General features: G+C 39.3%; 1 protein-coding gene across 7 annotated transcripts in view; it reads right to left on the reverse strand.

Moving 5' to 3' along the window:
- The window catches only part of ZZZ3 (zinc finger ZZ-type containing 3), a 42,119-nt gene extending 19,012 nt beyond the window's left edge, over nt 1-23,107 (reverse strand). For 3 of the 7 annotated variants that reach the window (XM_081193696.1, XM_081193695.1, XM_081193694.1), the window contains exons 1-3: nt 22,923-23,107; nt 14,492-14,642; nt 6,080-7,644 (exon numbers count right to left, since the gene is read on the reverse strand). In XM_081193696.1, coding sequence (XP_081049822.1) covers nt 6,080-7,593 — 1,514 coding nt within the window. In that variant the 5' untranslated portion in view covers nt 7,594-7,644; nt 14,492-14,642; nt 22,923-23,107. Of the gene's footprint in view, nt 1-6,079; nt 7,645-14,491; nt 14,643-22,356; nt 22,503-22,922 lie in introns of those variants that run through there. The other 4 variants (XM_081193690.1, XM_081193691.1, XM_081193692.1 and 1 more) reach the window with 4 other exon arrangements.
- Between the last annotated feature and the right edge of the window lie 27 nt (nt 23,108-23,134).

A 23,134-nucleotide genomic window follows, 5' to 3' on the forward strand; every position in this document is an offset into this window, starting at 1 on the left:
CTGTCTGGGAGAGGATGGGGTGGAAAAGTCACTTTCCACCTCACCCACGGTATATCTCTGGATCCACCCCAAATATACATTCACACAATCATATGGTAAGTATTGAAAGCTAGTAACCTCATTAGTATTCTAAATAAAATTCTTTTTTCATCCTAGGCAAGGTTTCCAATCTTACAACTGTAACACAATTAACTTTTTTGCCAACACAAAAGCTAACAAACTTAATCTCAAAACATCATTTTGAATACATATATATTATGCCATTCCACCACACATCTGCCACAGGTGGCTCACATAACGATTAAATACTAATGCAACTGAAACGAAGTTTAAAATACAAAATACTTAACTCATTACAACTGCCTTTTTTTCTTACGAGAATCAAAATCCTGGCAACACCAAAAAAGAACCATACATATGCAAGGACTGCTATGAAATTGCATGGACTCATAAAACTACTGCTATATTATCAGCAGCACAACTGAATTCTATGCTTCACTTTCTGATTCATATATTTATGTAGGGAATTATCACAACAGGACATTTAAATAAGTCCTTTTTCTGTATCATCATGATAACAGATGATAGATGAAAAACCCATAAAAAGAAAGCTAAACACTATCTCCAACAAGTAAATGCTTCAAAAATTTTCTTCATACTGACAATATGAAGTTAATCTATCAATGGTAGAACTGAATGCCCATTTTAATAAATCTTTGCTTCTCTAGTCAAGAAAAATAAGATTCTCCTCATTCAACATTAACTAACAGAGTAAAGGAAAAAGGTAAAGTACCTCTGGACAGTTAAGTCCAGTCAAAGGCGATTATGGGGTGCCGCGCTCAGATAAGACTATACTGTTAAAATATTCATACTTCATAAATCAGAAGTTAGGGTATAACCTGTTTTGAAAATGCAACATATGAATGTCTATTTTTATTCTTATGATGAGACCAAGCGTATTATAAATTTAAAATGGAACAAACATAGCATCTTTTGTAATATACTAACAGGCTAATGTGACAGATGTAGTGTTTGTTCTGATAAAGCACAGAGGTGGCTCACTTAGAACATAAGAGTCATGAACTTCCTGCATAGGTTTATACAAGGCACATCCTGTATCTCAAGGGAAATGTTTCATTATTTTTTAGTTGATTCTGCTATTTCAAGCAATTATTTTGTTTCCTGCTGTGGAATCACAATATTAATTGTGTATACACTAATTATTTATTTAACACACTTTAAAACTGAGACTGGAGAACAATAAGCAACGACAGCAAGGTAAAACAGAAAATACAATTTGTGGAGCATTTTAAGAGGATGATAAACCACTGGTACCAGGACAGACATAGCGTTCCTGATCCCTTTACCACGTTTGTGAGACTGAAAGCTCCCAGTAGGCTCATTCACTTCTCACACCATCTTCTTTCACACCAAAATCCCTTCCCTCATTCCCTTTTCAGATATGACTATAGTGCAGTTTAAGGTTGCATTCATGGTAATAGCAACCATGGAGAGTTCAAAACAAGAGATAAAAGCATACACGTGATTAGAAGTGGGATGTTAGAATTAACACCAGTATAGACGTAATTCTGAAAAGAGAAGTGAGGGGAAGTTGCACACAAGTGGTAAAGGTATGTAGAAGCCTATGGGGTGTCAATAATTTCCTAACCGTAGTTAGAAAATCAGTAACATTCTGTCTGCAGTCGGTTTTCAAAATTTAGTAAATATATATATCAGTTCCAGTATTTTCCAGACAATCATTACTGGTTATCGGAAAAATAACCCTGTTAAATGCATGTCTATTGAAGAAACATTGCAAATTGGGCTAGGCTGGGTTGGAAGCAGAGCTCAAGTCCCAAACCCTGGAATAATGCTCCACTCCAGCACCAGCACTTGTAAACAGGAACAAATGGAAAAGGTGTTTAAAAGTTATATGAGCTGGTGAAGAGCAGAGCTCAATTCCAGGTGTAGTGGTCTCTCTGAACTAAAAGAAATTTAGAGGATGATTCAGAATATAGAGAGCAGATATATAACCATCCAAACCAGGCTGTTGATCAAGGAAACATATTTTATGAGATATTTGCTATTCTAGTCTTTTAACAGTTTAGTCGGGAAAACTAAGTTGGACTTGCCTTTGGGAACTTTTAGTAGACAAGTGGAATAAGAATCAGTAATTATTAGTCACATGATAGATAACTTATTCCAAAGCTTTTTGCCTATGAGAAGATTGGCTTCATTAGGCCCAAACTGAGAATCCTGCCCTCCCAAATTATTTAGTTCTGTTATTGCATTTTGTTCATTTACTGATGAGAAACAAAGTACTCTGAACATGTTTAAAACCATTATCCTTTTTATTACTTCATGTGTTTCAAAGTGAATTCTGGCACACACAATTGGTTCTAAAGTTGGGGTTATTGGGAGGGAGAATCTCTGAAATTAATCCAAGAATGAAATGAAGTAACAAGTCCTCTTCAATTTGCTATTCTTTACACATACACACACACACACAAAGTTATTTTTACAAAAAAGGGGGGGGGTGAAAGCATCTTGTTTCCATCTAGAGGAAATAAAATCAGAAAAAAAGGATTTGGCCATAAAAAATACACACATTTTATTCTTTTTGCCTTCTACAGAGCAGCCAGAGCTGTTGTAACCAAAATATTCCAAAAAATATTTATGTATAAAAAATACTTCTATAGTGATTTCATTAAAAAAATATCAAAGCAGTTTACAACAATTATATCTATACAATAAAACCATATAAAAAATAAAATCACAGATAATCAGCTATTACAAAAGCTATTAATGGTCTTCCTAAGCCTAGTGACATAGAAAAGTTTTCAGCAAATGTTTAAAGGCTAAAATAAAAGGTGCCTGCTGAGATGACTATGAGATATTAATCCATATGTACAGTATCTATGAAACATTCTAAAAAGCAGCAGCTACCATTTATCCAACCTTTCAAACAATTCAACAATATCCCATTTCTGGGCAAGGTACTAGAGTGTATACTGGCATCTCAGGCTCCAGGGGTTTCTGGATGAGATGGAACACCTAGATCAATTTCAATCTGGTTTTAGGCCTAGTTATAGGACAGAGGAAGCTTTGGACATACTTCCCTTGTCCAATTCCCAGTGTATGTCCCAGTTGGTTCTGCTGGATGGGATTTGGAGACACTGTTCTAAATTGTCTCAGTTATAAACTGGTGTGCCATCAGTAATGGAACTTAATCCAGACAAGACAGAGGTACCAGAACAGTGAATATGGATTCAGCCTGTACTGGATGGAGTAACACTGCCCTTGAAAACTCAGGTTCACAGTGTGGGTATGCTTCTGGATTCAGTCCTGAGCCTGGATGCCCAGATGGCCAGAAGTGCATTTGCACAGTTAAAGCTGGTGCACCCACTCCTGCAGATGTCTGATCTGGCCACAGTAAGACACACACCTTATTTACATTGTGTTTGGATTACTGTAGCACACTCTATGTGGGGCTGCCTTTGAAAAGTGCTCATAAACTCCAACTGGCCCAAAGAGCTGCAGCCAGGCGGTTAACAGGGGCCGGTTATAGGGAACATATGATTCCCTTGTTACAATAACTCCACTGACTACTTCCAGGCACTCGTCTGTTTTTGGACACAATTCAAAGTAGCTGGAGTAAGGGTTAGGTCAGCAATAAACCACCTGGTGTCAGTAAAGTTAGCTCTTTATTCAAATAAGCCAAAACAGCACAGGCCTAGTGATCACAGCTACTCTGCCCAAGAGGCCTTGCCCCAATGAGGCAGTTGCAAGGACTAGAGGTCCCCACCTTCCCATTGCTCTCTAAGGCTCCTCACCTGGTTACTTCCCCAGCAACCTAAGGCTTTGTCTTCATTTCTCTGCATGTTCTGGGAGACTGGGGGGGAATAAGTATTATCTTTTATATGTTTTTAGCTTACTACCGGTATATTTTTTTTCTGTGTTGTTTTAATTTGTGTAAACCACCTTCAATCCCAGTCTGGGAGAAAAGTGGGATATAAAAAAAAATATCATCATCAACAAAAAAGGTATACCGGTAAACACGCAAATCCCTTGGTGACAGCACAATCATCAGATATACAAGTATCAGCTTCACCAAAGGCAATGCTTTTGGCTTGGAACAAATATTCAACTTTTATGTGTTGACTGAACATGTGCCAAACAAAAACTAAAGTTTTTTGTAAGGTGCAACATAAATCCAACTTCACTTTGTCAACAACTGTTAACCACTAAAACATCTCTAGCACACAAACAAGGTTTGATATGGCCTTTCAGTCCACATCTGATTTCCAACAGTTCATTTCCGTTTCAAAATTATGCATTCACTGAGAAAAGATCACAATGGGGAAACATCCATTTACAGAAAGCGTAACTTAAAAACAAGGTCAAGCTGTAAATATGTTTCAAATTCTTATGAGGAAAAATAAACTGCAGCCAATTGTTGTTATTGCAGTTATTTCCACAAAATGTTAACAGGAAAAAACACTATTCTAATCCAATTGCTTTTATTCAAAGCACATTATTTAATTCCAGCAGTAAAAACATCCATTTTAAGTGATGTGACTCCAAAAGTAATAATACAGTCACTGATCCCAGAGATGAAAGACAATCATCTGCTACTTCTGCGTCACAATGTCCAAAGTTACAACTGAATGTACAAAACCATATTTATTGCTAGAAAATATCATGTTTCTCTGTTCATCAGAAAATTAGCCTTTTAACTGGCCTTTAATACTTTAGCTATTCAGTACTGAGAATGCAACTAAATAAACAGTGACAAAATGTTTAACTCCAAGAATAGGAAGACATTCTTAACATACTCCAAATCTCAAAAGTACATATTAATTCAAAGTAACTTAATATTTCTTGTTGCATAAACAAGGTCTTGGGTTATTTAAGATCCAGAAGCTGAATTTCTCTCTCCCAGCCCACACCAACTGTCTAAACCACTACTGATCTAGACCACAAAGCCTACCACACTTTGCTACTTCATCAACTTTGCTACTTCATCAGCCTCCTATACCCAGCAAAGGCCAAATGTGGGCAGGGGCGCGGTTATGAATAATTCACTGTTGGATGTTCAGCTGTTGAGGATTCACGTGGAAAAGCACTATCTCTATACCTTGAAGGTTATATGCAGTTCACAAACCTTCCCAACCTCCACTTGTCAAAATGACAAGCATATATTTATACAGCTAATAATGTATTAAACCTAATTGATGAACCATATGATTTTATCACGAGAGGGATTCATATAAGAAGCCTGATCAGCAGAACCTCTGCTTGCACAAATGGGGACTTCTGCTTATGCAGTGGGGCTCCCCCACCCCTCTCTACACCCCACTGCATGCATCCCAAAATTGACTTGTGGAAGTTGTAGAACCCCAACAGTGCACAGGGAGAGGAGAGAAGGGATTGTTTCATCTGTGCAAACTGAAATTCACAATGCTGAATTCCATGCAACATTACTAGATTTTACAGATGACAGTTTTAGAGTAAGTTTAGAAACTGCTACACAATAAGTTAGCAACATAAACCAGGTTAATTAATTTGAAGCTTATATAAATTAATCTCTTTTGCAATACTATGTAACTGCCATAATAACTCACTGACAATTTATACACTCTGCTATGTACACTAATACCACTATTCTACAGACTACATTGTATTTAGCATACTAATAAAATGAAATTTTCACTCAAACGTTGCAATAAAACCTGAAATGTAAAATTCTAATTTTTGAATTAGCTTTCAAAAACAAAAACAATGAAGTTTTACACTGAAATTCTATACATGTCTACTCAGCAATAAGACCCACTGAGTTCAATGGGGCTTGCTTCTAGATAGACAGATATAAGACTGCAGCCTTAAAGTCAACTTCCTGCTATACTCTCACACTAAAATAATACACTTAAATCATAGTTCTTGCAGAATTCAAGTGTCTTCTAAAGAAAACTATTGTTTAAATGAAATTACACTAAGGCAGATGTAATAGTATTTGAAAAACTAGGGGCTTGAATAACAAACAAAAAGCAGAATCCATGGTTACCATAGTTACACATACTCTTTGTTGTGTTTCAATGCCACATGATCTGATTCAAAGAAATACACATCAGGCTCTTCCTCTTCCTCTTCTACAGCATGAAGATTGGCACTCTCTTTGGCAGATGGTTGGGATCCAGTAACAAGTCTAGCCTCTGGGGGTGGTTTACTTAGTCCTTCATCTATATATTCCCCGGAATCACAACTTCTCTCTTTCTCATTCAGAACAGTATCTGTGTTTACAGAAGACCCATTGATATTGGTAATACTTGATTCTACATTCGTTTCAGCGGCACTGTGATTGTTCTCCTCAAGCTGTCCATTTTCTCTACATGGAGAGTTATGTTTAGTAGGGCTACCTTTTGCTGTGCCCACCCTCCATGGTGATGTTCTTAGTGTGTATCTGTGTTCTTGAGGTTCTGACACAGATGCAATTTGAGTGGAAACACAGTCCAAAACAGAAACTGATGGTTCAGGTTCACCTGAGACTGATGTACTGTCATGACAATTGCCCAGGTTGCTGTTGGTTTTTTCAGACTGTTCTTTTGAGGCACTGCTATCACCCACCACGTCTACTTCCTCCTCAGAATCCCTTAATAAAGGTGACTGGATTTCAGAAGAGGACCCCGTACCCGTACCTGACTCATGTGCCTGATTAGTAGTTTCCTCAGGCAAACAGTTGTTTAATTGTTTGTGGTCCTCTAATGTTAACTGTTCTTGTGAATTTGTGCAAGGCACACTGTGGTCAACAAAACTGTCCTCTTTATTTCTGTTGAGAAAAAATGATGAGTGGGCCAATGAATTTCCATTTTCTGCAACATCTTTTTCCTTAGATGAACAGGAAACAACATTGTTTTGTGCTGTATTCCCATCAGGCTGACAGTTGTCACACTTTGCAGCATTTGGACCTCTCCCATCAACTCCATTGACAGTCTGACAACCTGCAAGTTCTTCGGATACTGAGAAACTGTTAATTTTTTCTGCACAAGAATTCACTTTTTTAACTTCCCTTTTATCACTATCGTCCAATATAAGACATCGACAAGCTCGTTTAGCTCCTGGAGTGACTGCAGCATTGTCTGGTACTGAACTCTTGCGTTCCAATCGTTCCTTCCCTGTTTTAGAGGACAACACTTCTTCTGAACTGTTTTGTCCCTCTGAACGCAGGCAGCGCTTAACTCGCTTTAAAACTGGTGAATGAGGTTCCCCTTGTTTCTTCTCACAATTGTCCACAATTTGTTTCTCAACACTATCCTTTTCTGAAGCTGATAGTCCCCTCTTTCGAGGGCTTACCCATGATTCCCTAGAACTTTGCTGTTTCACATCAGTGTTACTTCGTGCACTGTTATTTCCCTTTTGAGTCTGCAGAGAGTCTGGCTTCTTCTTTGGTGATCTTGATCTTACTTGTGGAAGAGAAGAAACTTCCTCTGGATGAGCGATGCTACGATTTCTTAAAGTTCGGCCACAAAAATTTTCATCCAAACCATTTAACCCTACTGTTGATCTTGTGACACGAGTAGATCGAGAAGCAGCCATACTATGGCAAGTCCCTAAAGTATGTTCCTCATGATCCACTCATTCCGAAACCTTCAAAGAAAGGTAAATAAAACAATGAGAAAAAGCATTGTCTGTAGTAGAAAATATGCTAACATTTCAATTTTATGACTAAATAAGGATCTCTATTATGGTAGTTTCCTTGTGACAGAAGGCAATCATCTAAATTTCTTAGCAGATGTTAACACTAACTGCTCAATATTGACACTACTATTTATATAACAGAGGGTCAGAAAAAGGTTTTGACACTAAAGCAGGTTTATAAAATGAAAATCATTTTCTTTCAGTTAAGCCAAACAGAAAAGTTACATAAACCATTGTTTCTGGCATTAAATGAAGAGGAAGGAATTCTAATGCATTTAAGAGAACATACAAAAAAGTTCTATCTAATTTCAACAGTATTTTTCAATTTATAATTCAAAAAAGGACTAAAAATCTACAACTCAAGCAGTGAATCATCTACTTCTACACTCATAACCCAAAAGGATATCCTACGACTAAAGAAGGAGTTGAAAATTTTATTCAAAGGCATGTTGCAAACATGCTTATCATTTCTTCACTCACTTTAAGACGAAAGTCAATTACTGTACTCATCTCCCAAGACAATTTGTTCATTTCAAGCAAAACCACAGTGATGGCTTTCATCATTTGACTGTAGGGAAAAAAACCAACCCATAAAAGTTGTCTACTCTTATGGCTCAGCACTAAGTCAACCAATGCACTCTGGTCTAAGTAAAGGAAATAAGCATATGGATATAAATTTATCTAATCAAAGACAGTCTGCTTGAATTCACTGCTAATGCTAAGCTTTTAAAAATGTAGAGGAATATATTTCACAATGCTTCACTTTATTCACAACTAGAATCTCATCCACTAATGATAGGGTCTATCATCATCCCTAAAAGTTGCATCAGGTTTTACCTTTGGGGATAAAAATTCCCAGGCTTCAAGTATGTTGGAACTGGGCTACACGATTCTTGACAAAGACCTGGTGGGTTCTTGAAACAGAACCTCAGTCATCTCTCCTATGCTGGGTCCTTATGTTAACTCAGTGGCATGTGACTCCCTGTGCCTACGAGTCCCATGCCACTGGTGTAATTTAAGAAGCCTAAGACCATGTGGGATATGCTATCACATCTCTTCCTTGTGCCAAGGTCAATCCTTGCAAAAACTGAATTAATGCTTGTGTCAGGAGGAGCTGCTGACAAAAACAAATCAACAAGTCAACAGTGAATAAGTAGAAGATCATATATGCCTCTAATTCAAAACTTGTCTACTGAAACTAGAAATAAAGACTATGGAAAAATAAAGCAAATGGGGCTAAAAAAATTATGCACATTTATTCAGCAGTAAACCTCATTAAACTTAGTGAAACTTGCTTCAGGGTAATCCTGTACAAGACTGGACTGTTACTATTTTATACCACAGTTTCACTCTAAGTTAAAACTGATAGATATCAAGATGTACTTAATTGATTGAGCCTCATGTACAATCAACTGCACTAAAAACCAAAGTTAATGGGTTAAATAATTTAGCAGGATAAGACGCAATCATAATCAAATGGAACATCAAGATTTTTTTTTTAAAAAAAAAAACCTAGGAGAAACTAGGACCAGATTCTAAACTACACTGACTCCGATATCTTATGGAATAAGATGGTAGTCCCTGCTTCATTTTCAGAAGGTTTTATAAGCTAAATAATATAAATATATTAAGCAACAGAGAGGCTCCCTAAACCACTACTGACTTATAAATACTAGAATTATAAGAATTTTGGAATAATAGTGGAAGTAACTTATAAATTTAGGGAACATGGATCATGGATCTGTACACAAACAAAACCAAATTCTAATGTAAAATAAATTATACCCACTTCTAAATTGTAAAAATTGTCCAAGCTTTAAAGCCATTTCCTATTTTTTTCCATTAAAGAGATGGACTGCTGGGAAAACAAAAGTTGAGGCTCGTTATTTTGATCTATGTGATATAACTACTCTCATACCCTTTTTCAGGAGAAAAAACTGTGATAAATTATGTCCTTTTAGTGGGAACAAAGTAGGCCCTACAAAAAAACAACAACACCTTGTATATGAATGCTAAGAAAACAGCTAATGTAACTCCTTGCAAATGAAAGGAACATTTGTTTCAAATTATCCAGTTTAGTGAGGTGTTTTAAAGGAGTATTCTGCTCAATAATGTAAGCATGCTTCAAAAGCAAAATCTGAAATACTTAATACAAATATTTTATTTGGGAGGATGAAATGTTTGTTTTCCTATCTTCCAGAAAGCCATGATATCAAGGAAGCAAAGCCTAGATGAGATAATCCTAAATGTCTGGTGCACGAAGCATACTATATGGCAGGAATGGACAACAAATAGCCCTCCAAATGTTGCTGGACTATTACATTAATTGGAACTGGTGAGAGTTCAACAGCATCTGGAGGGCTATAGGTCCCCATCCCTGCTACATGGAGTCTAACCACAGATGGGGAATATTCTTTGTCCCTAAAACTGGGAGTATACATTATTCATGAAAATTTAACAAGGGATTCTGAACTAAAGTTACTGGGTTTGGCAATAAGCAAATGCTATGATGTTTTGATCAAGAAAATAAATTGTTGTACACTTCAAATGGTCTATCCTTAGTAATCAAGCTGTAACTGAATTGGATTTCTGGATTTATCATGTCACACCTTTCCAACCTTTGCAGTCCCACAACCACTGATGCATTCCATGAAGAATGTAATGACACAGGGAAAACAAGCCTGGCCCAGCCACCTGCATGGTGTTGGCTTCTCTGCCAGAAGAACAGTTCACTCCGCTTTATAATTGCCAGTTGTCCAGCAACTGCAGGGCTAAAGGGAAGTATAATCTACCCTGATCCATCATTCTAATGACAACTGGGATGTGTGTGCATTGGGGAGGGGTGACTATATACCATCACCACGTATACCATCAGCCAGCTTGAAGATCTTCATTGCAGAAGCCAGGGCACAAAGATTCAAATAAATCTCCAAAAATGACATAATTCCCCATGATAGTCAGTTTTGGAAATGTGAAAAAGACTAGTATGAAAATGAAGTTAAACCCCATTTTAAAGACCCTGATCATCTAGCCCAGGGGTTGTCAACCTGGTCCCTACTGTCCACTAGCGGGTGTTTCGGGATTCTAGGTGGGTGGTAGGGGGTTCTACGGCACAAGCTGAATCCTCCTTCCATCAAGCACAGGTAAGGAAATTTTACCATCAAGAAAGATGAATTCGTGGGCGGTAGGTATAAAAAGGTTGACTACCCCTGATCTAGTCCAACCCTCTGCAATGAAGGAATATGCAGCTGTCCCATATGTGGCGTTATCAGCAACATGCACTAACCAACTCCAACATTACACAGCAAAGAGCATGTGAAGGTTCTGCCCTTAGAACCAACTGCATCCATCTTTTATTAGAATCCATTCTGTTTGAAAGATACCTGATAAATTTAAAGTTCTGTCTATAAGGAACAATGCCCAAGTAGAGAAAGGATGTGGAATTTATAGGGAAGCTCTATGACAGAAAACTGACACACATTAACCAAATTAGAATAAAAACTAGTTCTCATAAGTTATGACTATGCCATAATAATTCATATTCCACACAATTATATTTTATGAAGGGCTGGTTCAGATATGTTGAGATGTTAAATAACTATCTTCATGCAGGTGTTCTTTGTATAGCAAGCAGCAGCATGTGGATTCCTATGAATCCATAAGCAAGCAGTCACATGTAATTCCTATGACTGCCAAAAGTCTTTCTGAAGCTATCACAATCATGGCAATCTAAGCAATCATAGGTAACAAGGTACAGTACATACATATTTGCATTTCACAATGTAGAAAAGCACAAATCCCTAGACATCTGTGCAGAGGTAGGTGCTACACGTATATTTCCCTGAAATGACTAATCTCATGCAAGAAATGCAGCCTTTCTTCTTAACATCCCATGCCTTTAAATACTAGAGTTAAACAGCAGGCAATACCAATTCAATTATGATCCAAACAACCCTACATTGGGGATTTTCCTTGGGTTTTGTATAAAAAGAGATTCTATTTCCACTAAAAATGAAACAGAACAAAGATAAACAAGTTGTCACCTTAAGTAAATGATGGCACTATGTAGATTAGAGAAATATGTGGAGTATATTACATTGCATTATAAGTTATAGCAAACAAGTGAAACCTGAAACAAATTTTTCAGTGCATCCTTGTCTCCTAACAGGAATGATCCAGGCAGGGGTTCTTGCTAGGCAGGCATGACCTCCTCCAGGATTCTATAAGCTACAAAGAGCTCCTAACTCAGGGCATTCCTCTTCTCCACTAGTCCTGTGCGATATCTGGTTTTCAACATGTTGATATATCGCTAGCTAAACATCATCATACAGTGGTACCTCGCAACTCGAATGGCTCCGTTCTCAAACATTTCGGCTCCCAAACGCCGAAAACCTGGAAGTGCTCCGATTTTCAAATGTTATTCGAAACATGGAAGTCCGACGCAGCTTCCACTGTGCAAAAACAGAGCTGTTGGCCAATCGGAAGCTGCGCCTCGGAACTCGAACATTTCAGAAGTTGAACAGTCTTCTGGAACGGATTACGTTTGAGTTCTGAGGTACCACTGTATACTGATATATCACAATGTCTGAAATAAGGATGGAAGTATGCAAAGGCGAACAGTGGAGCTGGGCAATATCTGGTTTTCAACATCGCAATGTATCACCATGTCTGAAATAAAGATTTTCTTGCATCGTAATTTTTGCATAGTGCAAAATATACCACAGATTTGTAGTATATTGCTGGGTCAAAAATTATGAAACTGATATAACGATATAGAATTCAAACCGGTTTTGAATGATATATTATATATCGCCTAGCCCTATTCTCCACCATACACCCACACTCATTTTATTTTTCCAACTGGTACAGTGATACCTTGTTTTGAGTCCAGGATCAGTTCCAGAGCACCGGACGCTCCACAAAGTGCTGCTCTGGGCATACGCGCGGAGTGGTTTACGCTTCTGCACGATTTAGCACTTCTGCACATGCGCGAGCGGCAAACCCGGAAGTAACCCATTCCGGTACTTCTTGGTTTGCCGAGGATATTCACCAAAATGGATGGTCAACGGGGCGGACATTCACGGAGGTATTACTGTACTCGATTTTCAATGGTTTCTGAGCATGGGGTTGGAGTTTTCTGCACCTTAGTTCTGCATGGTTCCCCTGAGCATGTCAATATTCTACTTGTTTTTCAGCGGACCCATGTTGCCTCTGTATCTATCAGCACTCACCACCTGAGTTTCAGAGGCATGTACAGTCATACCTCATGTTACAGATGCTTCAGGTTACGTCTTTTCAGGTTGTATCCCGCGGCAACCCGGAAGTACCGGAAAGGGTTACTTCCAGGTTTAGCCGCTCGTGCATGTGCACAAGCACTAAACTGTGCTTTGCGCATACACACAAGCGCCAAATCACACCACGCACCTACGCAGATACGACGCTTCAGGTTGCGAAGGGGCCTTCAGAACAGATCCCGTTCGCAACCAGAGGTACAACTGTAGAGTCACTGATTAACACAGTGATTTACAAAATACATGAGGAGTTTACTCATGTAAACTCCTGACACAGGGCAAGCAAATGGAGGCAGAGTTAAAGGTGGGAGGAACATGCATGTATTTCAATTATACATGCACCAATATATATGCACAGACTCCTAACATGTTCCAAATAGTTTGGAGTACTGGAGAAGACAATAATCTATTCTATACTAATGGCTGACAATGGTAATTCAATATTATTATTTAACAATTTATACACTACTTTTCCACAAATGTACAAAAGGCAATTTACAGAAATCAAAATACCACAAAAGACAAAATGTCTAATTATAAAGCATCATAATTAGAAATATTTAAAAGAGCAGGGATGTCCAACCAGTAGATTGCAATCTACTGGCAGATCCCTGGATCTTTATTGTGTACAAAAAGTTACGGGGGGAAAGCTAAAAAACTCTGTGCAATCCTCAACAACTCTGGGAACTTCCCTCCTAAAAAAAGCTCAACAATCCACTCATCCCACGCACGCTCTTCCTCCCGTCAATGACAATGGGTAGATCACTGCCAGTTTTTTTTTATACTGGGAATAGATCACAGTCTCTTGGGAGTTGGACATGCCTGTACTAGAGGATATATCACATCCCTGGGTGTCTGGTTTCAGACTTCAAAAGATTCATCCATAAATAGGAGAAGAAAGTGATTCATAATACTAAATATTCATTCTTTTTTATATACATGCAGGTTTCACTACCTGAAGATAATGCATTCTCAGGAAATTGTTTGTTAGGTGAGCGTTCACATAATGAGCCAATTGATTCCTATGCAACAATTTCTAATGTGTCCCCAACCACTGAATTTTGAGCCCAAAATGACAAGAAAACCTGGGAAAACCCAGGAAAACATTCTGAAACTTGCAAAATGCAAACAAGGAAGGAAAGAAATGCTCTCTTATTTGTCTGACCAACAAAATGCAAAAAGTTAATCTTGTTTAAGACTGCTTACAGTCCTGCATGCAGGTCCGGCTGTTTGGATATCTGATTCTGCCATATGTACAGCAAGTTTTGGATACTAATTGCTTGTGTTTGGATAAGTGATTTTTTGTATAACATGCATTTGAATAACAGGACCTGTGTGTATATGTAAGTTGACAGGTGTATATATATCCTATCACAAAATGTTTGGTGTTTACATGGACTTCAGAGTAAATCTAACTGGTCATTAGAATAAATACAATAACATTTAAAAGATTTAATGATACAAGAAACCACAATAATTTTAAACAAATATATTTCATTTCCTACCATTGCAAAAATGAATAGAATATGAACTTCTCTTCTGAGCTTTGAGGAATTCCAGTGTAGCTCCACTAAGCTTAATAGTCACCATTGCTAATGTCCATGATGCATGCCAGACATCATTTTCAAGCAATTTACATTTCTTTTAACAAGGATACTGTAGGAAAGAGACAACAGAATTAAGAAAAAGTCAGTGTATTTACTGTCCATATGGCATGGCATATGACAACCTTCAAAGTATTCACTCTTTCCTGTTTGCAAACAATGTAGGTTAAAAAAAGAATATGGAGGGACAGCGACTTTTTATGATGGTTCTACACTTACCTACAGGGCCAATTCCAAAATGTGGTCCCATGGGATTTCTGCTTTACCCCACAGCATATTTGCTTATCCCACAAGGTTTCATCTTATCCCCATGATGTTAAATACCTATTTGAATCTGCTAAGCGAAGTAGTTCAATGAGTTGGAGTGTATTGTCATCCATTTGGAAATGACACAAAGCTCCATTTGACATTCTTTTCATAGCCTGGTGGGAATAGACCAGTGTGTGGATGCAGAAATAGAATGGGCAAGGGCAAACAAACTGAGATTCAATCCAGACAAAACTGGCACAGTTTGTAAGATGTTCCTCAGCTTGGATGAGTGGGATTCAACACTGCCTTAGAATGACCAAGGACCAAGGCTGAGGTTGCTACTAGAGCCATCATTTTCACTGAAGGCTCAAGTGGCACATGTGGCACAGAATGCCTTCTAACAGTTTAGGATGGTATTCATTAAGACATCCAATGCAGGTGGATAATCTAGTTGACATAATCCACTAGTTGAAAAGCAGTGCTCTATATTATCACAATCATGCTTTAATTGTTACAGCAATCAGTTAGCATGGATACTTGTTAAGTGTGGGGGGGTATGGGTACGGGTATGGGTGTGTGTGTGTGTGTGTGTGTGTGTGTGTGTGTACACACACACACACACACACACACACACACACACACACACACACACATTTTACCCTAGAGTGAACTTGTTCAATTCACCAATTCACAGCATTTTTACCTCCCTATTACATTTATAATAGTCTTAAACTAACAAAAACCTCTCACTACAGGAGAAAAACATGGCATTTGGCTTCTCAGACTCTCACACAAACAGAAAAGCAATAACTTTAGCAATATCTTTAGCAAGGACACAAAAATTCCCTGCAATTCCTCTAATAAGTAGCCTCATTAGAGAGAGAAAGCCTCTCCCTATCATATGACCATTCCCAGAGACACTCTTGCCAAAGATACTATCATTTCCTAAGTGGTGTGAAATATACATAAATCACAGATTCGGTAGTTGAGGAGAAAGCATTATTTTTTCACATGTCCGTAAATGGATTGTTTTGATTCTGTTTTCCTTACAACCAATTAGCAAAGGTAGCCTCCATGCTACCTACAGTTAAAATAAATACAGTGGTGCCTCTAGTTATGAACTTAATTCGTTCCAGAGGTCCGTTAAGACCTGAAACTGTTAATAAGGTTAAGACCTGAAACTGTTCTTAACTAGAGGCGTGCTTACGGTAATGAGGCCTCTTGCTGCTGCTGCTGCTGCCCTGCTGGCACACGATTTCCGTTCTCATCCTGGGGCAAAGTTCTCAACTTGAGGTAACTCTTCCAGGTTAGCGGAGTTTGTAACCTGAAGCGTTTGTAACTCGAGGTACCACTGTAAGTCACAGAACACTGCATTCCTTGGGGTTCCAATATATTCACCCCAATAATGTGTAGAAGGCTTTCTCCTCTTTTCAGTATTCAGGATACCGGTAGTCAAAACCATGACTAACCAACGTCCTGCTTTTATCAGACATACCACAGGTAGCACAAAAGCCACAAATTTGTGCCATGCCGGGACAGGGCTATGGCATAGAACTAAGCCAGTATGGGGCTACCTAAGTACACAGTGCGCACCAGAACTGTGTAAGTTTGGAAATAATAAGCTACAGTTCTTGAAAGTCATGTGATTTTTTACCTCTCAATTCATTTAATATCCTTCATCAATATGCAGTATTCTAAGTAGAGTAAAGATAAAGTAAGGTTTGCTTCATAACCTTCAAGAGCAAGAGACTACAATATTCTCCTGGAAGTAATGTGCAGAACAGTTGCTGGCAGAAACTTGATAACTACATTTTTACACCAAGTGAGATGAGCAAATAAGTTGTGAACTGTCAATAGATGGTTTTTTGGATCAGGAACCTAAGTGCATCACTTCTGTACCCACTGCTGGGCAAGACAGATTTATACAGAAGTAATGGTGGGTTGGGATTAGTCACATTCTGGCAATATGTAGCTGGTACTCCTCAGATTGCCTGGGGGATTTTTTCTGAAATATGCTCATCCTATGGAAGTTCTCTATTCCAAAAGATAGCTTTGTGTCATACATTCTAAATGTGAGAAGGAAGGGGGGAAATAAACAACATTATTTGCCATGATAAACCAACATAAGAAATCAAACATCCAAATTCCACACACTTTAAAAGTAGAACTAGAGTTTAATTCTATTCCAGCCTCTTTTGCCACAGATTGAATAGTAACTCATTTGATCTTACAGAACATCTAAGTATTTATTAGTTACATTTTCATGCCTTTGTGAGATTCAGTGGGCATTTATGATTTTTTTAAACTTATGTCAAAGTGTCACTATCAGCAATGTTATCATAATAAACTGGCTATTCTTTGTTTTGCTTTGTATATCCCCAAATACAAATGTAAACATATATCAAATAGCCATTAGCAACATTCCTCACAAATGCAATACAAATATAAAATAATGCCTTCCATAGGTCACATGAGGCACTCCTTCAATCAAGTATGAAGAAGCTGAATGAGGAGGTGTGGGGGACCGCCCTGTTTTGAAACTGTCACTCCACCTTGAAAGGACAGTTGCAAATAGCAAGTGACATCTCCTAATCCTCATATGAAGTAATAGGTGCTGGAAATGAATAGGAATCTTTACAGGGCCCAAAGTACCTCTGCCATATGAGGGAGCTAGAGAAATTATTTCTCAGATGACTGCCTATTTTTAAAAGATAGTTGTAAAGGTGTATCTCACATCACATGAAGCCAAATGTTATCCATAACCCTGTTAACTTCTATGATAGATTACTACAACAGGCTTTAAATGTACATGCTACTTGAGTCGCTTCAGGAACCACAACCAGATTCTTAAGAGATCATATCTCATCTGTATTGAAAGAATTCTACTAGTTCCTGGTATGCTTCAGAATTCAATTCAAAGTGTTGGTCTTAACTTTCAAAGTGACACCCAGGGGCACCATAGTACCCTTAGACACATAACACTGCACACACCAACACAAATATTTAAAAAAAAACACACACAGGAAAAAATAGTAAGCTGTTTGGATTTTCTGTTATTTTGTGAATGTTTTGCATACATTTTTTTGGGGGGGGTCTGCTTTATTTGTTTTAGGGCAGTGTAGGATTTTTGTCGGCTTATTTTTCTGTGAAATGGGTATTCTGTGGTGCCCATGACAATTTCTTAGATTTCCAAATAATAATCTAAACCCAAAAGAATATAAAATAATGCCACATTAAATTATGGGAAGTCACAGCCATTAGTAGTACTGTCTTCCATCTATTAAGGTAAGAATCAAAATGAGGAACAAGTCACCCAAACTGTTGGCTTGTTTCATAGATTGGGATATCCAATTGCTTGTTAGTCCTTTGAGCTTATCCAATATTAACACCAATCCAAGCTATGCTCAAATGATGTCAATATAGAGGAGTGACCTCTATTGATGCTGTAATCAGTTTGGCCACAATAAGTTCTCAACACAGCAATGAAACCCAATACAAGGGTTAGGAACTATAGTATTGGTTGCTGCCCTGTTTTCTGAACCTTGAAATAACTTTTATGTTGCATTGTAGCTTATGAATTTATTTATTTTTATTATTTGAACACATATTGAGAAAGTTTCATGCCAAAAGTAAGAAAACAAGATAGGCTATAATAGTAGGAATGGCAACTTAAAAACATTTATATATATATTAGCTTACATGTATAACCAATATTGCTACACAATTGTGAAAGGCCACTCTAATAGGATATTACTATACGCTAGAAATGTTAAATTAAAATCATAGCCTGTGCAAAAAATAACCAGCTATTTCTGAATATATGGGCCACGTAAAATAAAATGCTTTCTATTAGGAGGTAACTGTGCATTAAATCTAGTTCTGAAAACATGATTAAATTATAGAAATAACATTAAAATATAAAATTTAAGCATGGGGGAATGATGGCTCACAATCTTACTAACTTCATGCAATGTTTAAAATGTGTAAAATAGATAAACATACACAGTTGATAAAACAGAAGTCTGTCCAGGCATACTGCAAGAACCTCCTTGGTTATCCAAAGAGGACTCTTGGTAATATATACCAGCTGCTTAATTACACGCCTAACATGCACACTGTGCTATTTTAATGATAATTTTTTCGTTAAGTTTTGCCTAGGAAATATTTTGTGCATTTTCCCAAAACAAACAAAAAATTATTGCATCATCCCTAGCACACTACATCTAGGTCTGGTTCACACATCATTATTATTTCCTACATTTTGCCAAAAAGGAGACCAAGGCAGCTAGCTATGATCATAACACTAAGCCATGGTTTGTTTGATTGTTCAAACTTAGCAGCTTAACTATCACTTGCTTAATGCTAGCAACCTTGATTTATTTTAATCAGCATTACATGTGAATCTGGCACCCTTCCTTAAACTTTTTCTTTTTTTTGTAACCCCCATCCTAGATGCTAATGAAACATGAAGCAACAGCAGCTGGAAAACAAAACAAACTTGGGAGAAATAAGTTAGGACTGGTCTGATCACCTGTGAGACAATTCATAACTAACTCGTGGTCTGTTAAACAAACCATGGCTTTGTGTTATGTGAGAACAATATCATAGCAAGGGAATACATTGACATTTTATTGACATCTTTTAAGATACTTTAATATCAAACTTCTTAATATTAGCTGAGACTCTGGAGACCTATATATGTTTTCTGAAGGCTGAAATCCTAAGTACAGTTACTTGGGAGTAGCTCCCATTAAATACACAAGCTATAAAAAGTTGAGAGAACAATGCAATAGCCAAGGCCAAGAACTGCTGCAGCAACAAATAACTACTTAGGATAGAGTACAATAACTTGTTTATGAAAATTATACAATGAGAGCTACAAAGTGCTTTTCTACAGTACAAAGTGAAATAAAGAAAGCAAAAATATCTTGTAGGAATTCAAGCCTAACCACCACCAATCCAAGCATTTTTCAGTGAACCTGGTTTAAGAAATATAGGAATTATTATATGCATTTGTATATTGGCTCCTAAAGATCCACTCTTCCACAGAAAAAGAGTGAGAAAAGAGCAAACTGGACTGAAGTAGTAGGGGAATGAGATACTTAACACCATTTTCCCTCTCAAATTCCTTCCCCTATTCTGCAAGGTGCAAATGTGTGTTTGCAAAGAAAAAACACATCTAGGACAATATTGTGTTTGTGGGTCAAACTTAGATAGCATCCCAACACTGTATGACACTTATTTAGAGAATTTGGCTAGCTTTTAGAACTCTAGCATTCTCAGCATTCCACTGTATCAGGCATCCCCAACCTTCGGCCCTCCAGATGTTTTGGCCTACAACTCCCATGATCCCTAGCTAACAGGACCAGTGGTCAGGGATGATGGGAATTGTAGTCCAAAACATCTGGAGGGCCGAAGGTTGGGGGTGCCTGCACTATATTTTAACAAGCAATTGCACTCGTTTCTTTCTTGTTCTTTCTTGTCACCAACTTTTTCAATAATTTGAACTATTTCTGTAAAATTTAACAAAACCAGAATTCATATACCCGTATTTTTTGCTCTATAACACGCACCCGACCATAACACGCACGTAGTTTTAGAGGAGGAAAATCCGTAGGCATGCCACCCGTAGGCATTCCCTCCATAACACGCACAGACATTTCCCCTTACTTTTTAGGAGGAAAAAAGTGAGTGTTATGGTGCAAAAAATACGGTAATTGCAGGCACAGTTGTCACCAACCAATTCATAATCTTAATTTGAGATCATCCATAAACAGCAGAAATAGAACTGCAGTTAAGGATACTTGCTAATAAAATTACTGTAAAAGGAACGCAATCTACAAATTCAAAATGAACAAAAAAAAATTGTGCTACTAAAATCCAGTCCTCAAAATACCTAATTTGCAACTAATATGCAACATGTGTGACAGTTAAAACACATTGCAAAGAGAAAATGCATTATTTTGAACTTCCCTCACAAACTTTATATAAAATTATTCTAGGCATATTTTGCTTGTCAGAGGTAAAATCCCAATCCCAGGAAACAAAGATCTCAAAATTACAAGATAATACAAATGATCTTGTAACAGACTCACATTAAAACTTGTTTGGGGGGGGGGATAGTGCTTAAAAATGGAAAGTGTAATACTGGTGGTCAACAAAAGAGGTTTTAGGACTCCCTCAAGGCAAATCTAAAAAAAATGTAGTATAAACACAAACAACTGGGAAACACTGGCCTGCAAGAGTCCCAACTGGAGAACAGCCTTTACCAAAAGGTGTCATGGACTTTGAAGATGCTTGAACTCAGGAAGAAAGGGAGAAATGTGCTAAGAGGAAGTGGAAGGACATGTGGATCCAGAATTCACCTCCACACTTACGAATTCACTGTTAAGACCATGTTCATGGAAGGTAATCTTACTCGGCTACAAGGGATCGCCAAAGAGAAAAGGAGATTCAAACAATCCGGGACAAACCAGGTTGACTGTGCAAGTTTACAGAGGAATGCACAACCGTGCACAAGTGGTACCTAAGGCAAAGATTTGTAAATGTATTGCAGCATGTACTTTGCAGGCAAAAGCCCATTTCATCAAAGAAAATGGTGACTACAAGTAGAACCATGTGGCTCTGCAGATTTCCTAGACTCAATCAGCATGGCCAGGGTGTTGTAACACAGTAACATCTGGAGGGCCACAGGCTCCCTTCGTTTTCTACATAAAATCTACTGTGGGTAATATCCTGCTCAGCAATCAACAGCAAGTGGTGCAAAATATGCTTTCAGAAACTAACAATAATGTACTCTGCCAGCCTGCTTACCTTTGCTTTTTCTAGAATACCTTACGGGCTTAAAAAAAAAAGTTTGATAACCAAACTTGTGAGGCAGTGCAGCAGAGAACAGGATTGGCAAACAGGGCTCCAAATTAGGGCTGCTGCATGGTGTTTATTTTGCTGGGTCTAGTTTTCCTAAGGAACTTGCCTTGCAGGCCAAATTGTCTCCCAGAGCTGATCGCGTCAGTTACAAGTCCTTTAGCACATTAACACCCAATACTATAAGATACTCAACTAAGGCAAGTCGAAAGTAGCCATGTGGCCCTGACTAAGGTATTTTGAACGAAAGGTGGGCATTGGAGGTGGTCGAACTTTGCGGGAAGAGGTTCCACGGAACGGTTTTAAAGGGCTGAGGAGCCAAGTGGGCTGACCGAAGGAGCATCAACAAAAAGATGACATGGGGGCGCCCTCAAGACTATGTGGGAACCTGTGGTGAGAACCTGAGGCGCGGTGAGGGGGGGGGCGCCACGGAGCGGCAGTTTTGACTGTGGGGAAAGCGCAGGGGGGAGGGGAGGAGCCCGACGTGCACAAAACTCTCGCAGGTCTAACTCCCCGTGACGTTCAGCCCCGCCCCCACGCGCGTCGTCGGACTTAAAGAGGCCGGGCCTAAAGGAACTCACGGCGCGCCGCCCCCTCCCTCTCTCTCCCCCTCCCATCCACCTCGCTTCCCGGTTGCCCGTTACCATTATTACCCATCACTCTCAGCGCAGCGCCGCCATCCTGCCTCCGGCCAGCTCCCACGGGAACTAGGGCTGACCTCGCGAGAACTCCCACCTCAACGCGCGCGCACACCCCTCCCCCTGCCTCCTGCGAGCCCCAACATGGCGGAAGCGTCGCGCACGTGTCCGCGTGTCCCAGATATACTGTATATACACAACAGCGCCCGCAGTACGCCGTGCGCGCTCCCCCGCGCACGTGGAAAATGGGAGGGCGGACGGACAGAGAGGAGAGCAAAATGGTCAATGGCTGAGGGAAAGGAGCGGTTACGTCGCCGCGCACGCGCACGCCGCACCTTTCGGTTCAGCAGCTGGGATTCGAACGAGGCGCGCGAGCCTCTTCCTCTCCCCCCTCCCGCTCCCGCACGCGCAGGTCACATGGGGATATAATACCTCCCCCCTCCTCCTCTTGTTCGCGCTCTCCCTCTCCGCGCTCCTTCCCCCGGCCCCCTCCTCTCACCCGCCGCACCATCCGGGTCTCTCCGCCTCACCAGTTTCACCCCCTCCCCCGCGCGCGCTCGCCCCGAGGGAGGCGGCCTGACCTGGTTGCTGAGAGACGCGAAACTCAGCCCCGTGGGACCGAAGCAGCGGCTTCTTGTTCACTTCGGTCCCTCTCAGCGGCAGCCGCATCAGACGTCAGCGCTCGCTCGCTCATCCGCCCCCCCCCACTCTACCCAACGGCCGCTTGACTCCCTTCAGCGCCGCGCGGCGGCGGCTCCGCTTCCGCTTCCTTCCCTGTCTCCCTCCCTCCCCC

Source organism: Podarcis bocagei (genome assembly GCF_964188305.1).
Source record: "Podarcis bocagei genome assembly, chromosome: 5".
NCBI classification, from domain to species: Eukaryota; Metazoa; Chordata; class Lepidosauria; order Squamata; family Lacertidae; genus Podarcis; species Podarcis bocagei.